This window comes from Trachymyrmex cornetzi, unplaced genomic scaffold, assembly GCF_001594075.2.
Source record: "Trachymyrmex cornetzi isolate Tcor2-1 unplaced genomic scaffold, Tcor1.1 scaffold321, whole genome shotgun sequence".
Lineage (NCBI taxonomy): Eukaryota > Metazoa > Arthropoda > Insecta > Hymenoptera > Formicidae > Trachymyrmex > Trachymyrmex cornetzi.
In genome coordinates, this window is record NW_017297908.1 from 255,657 (window position 1) to 261,498 (window position 5,842).

Genomic DNA, 5,842 nt, shown 5'->3' on the forward strand with positions numbered 1-5,842 from the left:
CGATCCTCCGACTTCCACGTCGAACGTTGGCGAGAGACTCGAACAGACTCGAATACTCGATGACTCGATTACGTCGATGCGCACTAGCTGTACTGAGATGGCCGGCCGACGTCCAAAGCCCCGGACACCATGCGAAGGAATAACACGATTTCAACCTATCAGAAATAAGATACATTGGAATATACAGTTTCTGATAGGTTAAAATCGTCTTATTTCTATCGTCTTCGTTTAACATTTGACAAACAACAAGGATGAAATGATTTTTAAGCGTTGTGAACGTGAATCGGACCGCGGCCTATATGTGCCGCCCGTTGATTGGCTGTTCGTGAGTGTCGACTAAGCGGATTGGTCGTTGCACCTGTCGGACAAAAAGATCGATTATTTCGAACTGACGCGGATTGGTAATTCGATGAATTTTGATTTTTCAAATTTATTAAGATTTCAAATTTAACTACAAAATATTGTATTGTTCTAATTATTATTTTAATAAATACTTGAATGTTTTATATTGAAAATATTAAATGAAAATAATGCTCGTGTATAAAGCAAAAAAAATGTTAGAAGATCAAGGCCCTGCGCACAACAGAAGGAATAAGAAATTAGAAATAAAGAATAAACGATTTCAATCTATCAGAAACCGTGTATTCCGATGTATCCGATTTCTGATAGGTTAAAATCGTTTATTCTTTATTCCTAATTCCTTATTCCTTCTATTGTGTGCAGGGCCTAAGAAATGAGCAATAATTATTGTTTATTTGCTCAATCACATTTGAAAACGTTTATTTCAAACTGATCTGATGAGAACATGTCGAAAATCGCAATAAATAATAATTTGTCCAAATCTGATCTTTGATTGCAATTTTCAATATTTTCTTATTAGTTTAATTTGAAATTAACGTTTGCAAATAATGCAGCACATCAAAAAAATAAAATAAAATATGCATAAGAAAAATTCTATTGTTTTGGTCAAAATGGCCTATTTTATTAATTCTTCAGAACATTAAGTAAAAAGTAAAACAGCCAATTTTAGTCTAAGCAATGGAATCCTTACGTTTTTTTTCCGTATCTTTTGCGCTGAATCATTTGCAAACATTTATTTCAAATTGACACTGCTGGAAAATATTGAAAATTGCAAAGATCAGATTTCGACGAAATTGTGTTTCTTTTAATGCAATTTTCAATACGTTTCCATCAGATCCATAAACTATGAAATAAAAATTTGCAAATAATTCAGCATGTCAATGAATATAAGAAAACATGAAACACCAGAAAGATTCTATCGTTTAGGCCAAAATCTGGTAATTTTATGCATCCTCCTTAATATCGCGTTATGTATTTGAATTATAATTTCATCATAATTTTTTTAATATTGCCATCTTTGTTTTACAATAATTTATTTATATTATTATTACTAGATAAATTATTGGGAGGATCCCGTTTGCCTACAATCTCGATTGCACACACCATTCATATCAGCTGGTGCCTAACTTTTCACTGATTTACTAATGAGAATATTTTATTTTTAAATTAGCCAATTAGCGACCCATGTGTGCAACATGCAATGTGTGCAATCGGAGCCTTCCCAAATTATTATATCATTTCATTTAAAATGATTATACGATAGTTATGTAAAAAATGAATTTAAATAGCGTCCTATGTGTAAACAGATTGTCATGTAAAATATTTTGCAAATAAGTAATACATTCGTTCAAGTACAAATTCGAAAAAGAATAAACTGATAATTTAACCATACTTTCGATGATAATCTGGTGATGGATCTGTGTAATCTTGTTGAAGATTAAAGAGCACAGCGTTGTTCTTTTGCAAATATTGCAGAAAATCGTGAAAATGCGACAGCAATAACTGTATACTCTTCTCGTCTAAAGGCGTATAAGAGAGCATACCGCCGAGTCGTACTACAAAGTTAAAATTGTCATTTAAATAATGTCAAATGTTAAAAACAGCAAACATTTTACATTTTATAAAACACATTTTACCGAATAGTCTAAGGAGATGGAACGCTCCGTATAACTGACTTGGCAACGCTTCCGGATTGTCATTCATTATCTGTATAAACTGCGGTCGTTCCCATTTATACAATAGTTGAAGGCCCAACGTGTTATTAAAATATTCCCGAATACCTTTTGTTATTTCCAGCGTGCTTTCTCTGAAACAGAGTTAATGCTTCAATTGCAACCATAGTTTTTTGTTCCAATTTTGCTCCCTTTTAATTTAGATCTTTTTTATCCAGCCTAAGTTTTTTACTGATTTTTTTTTCAGAAAACGTGAAAAAAGTCATTTCATTACTTTTTGACATTCTTATATTATCAAATAATTTTTTAACTCAAATGTTAAAACGTTTATTTTATAAAAATTAAAATTTGATTTAAAAAATGAGAAAGAAATTTTAGAGTAAAATTTTACATATGTCAAAAAATATCTAGATTATAAACAGATAATTATCATGACATGTTGTACACATATATAAAATATAATTTACAATCTTCATTATTCAATAGAATAATAAGAATCGTCGACTTTCAATTGCATTATACCTAATGTCATTAGGTTTCCCTGATGATTTTGTTTCTACGTAATCATCTAGAATTTTGTCGACTGTATTTTGTACAGGTAATGCAGGTAATTTATGATGCTTCAGTATTATTTCGGATTCGTCTATTAGCACAAACTTCAATTCTTCAGGTAACTTAATTTTAACCTCTATTTTCGTAAGATATTCTTCAGTCTCACCAGATGGTTCTAGACGACTAAAAAAAAATTCTTTTAATAAACTGCAATACACAATTGTAAAAAGACATTAGATGTTAAATAACAAACCTTCGTTTTTTACGTGGTGGTTCAGACACAGACTCGTGAGAAGATGAAGGCATTAATGAGCTACTTGTACCCTTACTAAAACGGCTCATACTCTTATCAGCGACAGGAGTGCTCGACCTACTATCAGTATCTTTTTCTCGACCTCCCTCACTCCTTCGACCTTGTGTTTTAGTTGCTGTATTTCCCTTTTTGTTCTTCTGAGCAGATTGCTGATTTGAGTGCGCTCTCTGGACTTCTCTTTGTTTCTGTACATTTGCCTCATTATATTTGAGCACTCTACTCTCAGGTACCCATTCATCCCAGCTATTTTTTTTCAAATATATAATTCAGTATATGGTTCAACTTTATTAGTCCAACAAAAACGTTATATAAATAAAACCTACATATAGTCCACGAACACATAAATGCAAAAATCTTACTTTTTATTCCAACCAGCATAATGAATAAGATATTTAACTTGCTTCTCCTTGGTAATAGATGACTTCAAACACTTGGCTTCATAGATCAATGGTCCATGAAAACACAAAACTTTTTCTCCTAATATACAAACCATAACATTAATTCAATTCACATAAAATCAAAGAAAGTTCAATACATCTTCACTACAAAAAGAATAAGAAACTATACCTTCTTGAAATTTACATTTCGGTGGCATTCTTGTATCTTATACGATGCTTATTGAGCTTACTTTACCTTATCAATTGTATATTAAATCAGGCAATAAGCAACGGCAGAAAATGATTAACTTTTATGAAACACTTTCAAAATAACATTCATTTTTCGACCATCGAATATTCGGTGTTTACATCAACTGTGTTCTGTGCGTTCTATGCACAGCATCTTTTGGCCTTATGGCCGCAACACACAGACTCTTGCATAACCCATAAGCCCGGATCCTCATACGGGCAATAGCGCTTTGACACCGAACGCTGATTGGTGAAAAACGAGTGATGGGGGTAAATTTTACCCCCACAACCGGCTTTTCACCAATTAGCGCTTTGTGTCAAAACGCTGTTGCCCGTATGAGGATCCGGGCTAAGGGCTATCGCACATGAAATGCATAACAGAGCATAAGCATAACATAAGACTGCTGGACCAATGAGCATCTAGCATAATGTCGCCATATTGATTTACATAAGATGCTCATTGGTTTAACGGGCTTATGTTATGCTTATGCTATGTTATGCATTTCATGTGCGAGAGCCCTAAAGGTATATCCACACAAACTTGCATAAACGTATGCATAAAGAAAATTATCCAATCACATTTTATGTAGGACTTTAAAAGAAAACTGCAATTGGATAATTTTCTTTATGTATATGTTTATGCGGCTATGCAAGTTTGTGTGGATATACCCTAAGGGCCTAGACACAAGCTTTTGCATAACGCATAATACATAGTGCATAATGGAATCAACCAATCGAAATTCTTCTTTTCCATGGAATGAGAGGAAAGGAAAGCTTCTGATTAGTTGATTCGCTTATGCACTATGCGTTATGCGTTATGCAAAAGCTTGCGTTTGGGCTCTAACCCCGGATCTACAATAGATTTTTAAGCCTTAGGGCTCTCACACATGAAATACATAATAGAGCTTAAGCATAACATAAGGCCGCTAAACCAATGAGCATCTTATGTAAATCAATATGGCGACATTATGCTAGATGCTCATTGGTCCAGCAGTCTTATGTTATGCTCTGTTATGCATTTCATGTGTGATAGGCCTTAAGCCACAAGGAATGGACGAATCACAGTTAAGGGTCATCTACATAGAAGTCGTAGATGGTCGTGGAGTCTTAAGTCGTAGGAAACCAATCAATCACAATTAAATATAAGGAGAATACTCGATTGGAATTGGTCAGTTTCCTACGACTTAAGACTCCACGACTGTCTACGACTTCTATGTAGAGGACCCTTTACTTATTCTCCTCGCATTCGACTGTAGTTGGTCAATTTCTTACGGCTTAAGACTCAAAACACCTATTGTAGATCGAACTAATGCATAGTGCATAAGGGAATCAACCAATCGAAATATTGCTTTTCCATGGAATGGGAGGAAAGGAAAGATTCTGATTAATTGATTCGCTTAGGCCGAAATCAGACTATGCATTGAAGAATGAGATTGAAGATTGAAAGATTGAAATTTGACCAATCAGAATAAAAGGAACCAAAATTTCTTTGTCCTCATTGGTAAAATTTCAATCTTTAAGGGTCATTCCACACAAACTTGCAGAGTCGCATAACCATATGCATAAAAAAAAAATTATTTAATCACATTTCTGTCAAAAGACAAACGTAAACTACGATTGGATGATTTTCTTTATGCATATGTTTATGCGACTATGCAAGTTGTGTAGAATGGTCCCAATCTTTAGTAGGCCGCAGCACATGCTGGATTCACACTGCATCCGATTTGCGTCGTACGATGCTCTGCAACCAATCAGAAAACAGGATTCCGATGGATTTTTCTTCGTATCATCGGAATCCTGTTTTCTGATTAGTTGCAGACCGTCATACGACGTAAATCGGATGCAGTGTGAATCCAGCAACAGTCTTTTGCATAACGCATAACGCATAGTACATAAGCGAATCAACTAATCAGAAACTTTTCTTTCCTCCCATTCCGTGGAAAAGAAGAATTTCGATTGGTTGATTCCTTTGTGCACTATGCATTACGCGTTATGCAAAAGTGTGTGCTGCGGCCTTAATTCTCTGCCGAGATAAGGCCGCAGCACACACTCTTGCATAACGCATAATGCATAGTGCATAAGCCAATCAACTAATCAGAATCTTTCCTTTCCTCCCATTCCATGGAAAAGAAAAATTTTGATTGGTTGATTCCTTTATGCACTATGCATTATGCGTTATGCAAGAGTGTGTGCTGCGGCCTATAGGACCATTCCTCTTGATCTAAGGGCTATCGCACATGAAATGCATAACAGAGCATAAGCATAACGTAAGGCCGTTAAACCAATGAGCATCTTATGTAAATCAATATGGCGACATT

General features: G+C 34.6%; 2 protein-coding genes across 3 annotated transcripts in view; one reads left to right on the forward strand and one right to left on the reverse strand.

The window, feature by feature from the left end:
- Positions 1-1,596: 1,596 nt before the first annotated feature.
- MRG15 (mortality factor 4-like) lies at positions 1,597-3,676 on the reverse strand. Its single transcript, XM_018510001.1, has 6 exons — positions 3,466-3,676; positions 3,258-3,375; positions 2,839-3,141; positions 2,556-2,768; positions 1,998-2,167; positions 1,597-1,916 (listed from the first exon to the last, which is right to left on the reverse strand). The coding sequence occupies exons 1-6, from the start codon at positions 3,491-3,493 to the stop codon at positions 1,744-1,746; spliced, it is 1,005 nt and encodes a 334-aa protein (XP_018365503.1). The 5' UTR covers positions 3,494-3,676; the 3' UTR covers positions 1,597-1,743.
- Positions 3,046-5,842, forward strand: part of eEF1delta (elongation factor 1-delta) — a 12,828-nt gene continuing 10,031 nt past the window's right edge. For both annotated transcript variants that reach the window (XM_018509998.1, XM_018509999.1), the window contains exon 1: positions 3,046-3,056. The gene's annotated coding sequence lies outside the window, so the exon portion shown is untranslated. The remainder of the gene's footprint in view (positions 3,057-5,842) is intronic.

Excerpts from the sequence above, each read along its gene's own strand:
- MRG15 (XM_018510001.1), bottom strand. The coding sequence starts at position 3,493 with ATGCCACCGAAATGTAAATTTCAAGAAG. Across the intron at positions 3,376-3,465 it reads GAAATGTAAATTTCAAGAAG|GAGAAAAAGTTTTGTGTTTT; the intron begins GTATAGTTTCTT and ends TTTGTATATTAG. Across the intron at positions 2,769-2,838 it reads CCACCACGTAAAAAACGAAG|TCGTCTAGAACCATCTGGTG; the intron begins GTTTGTTATTTA and ends ATTTTTTTTTAG.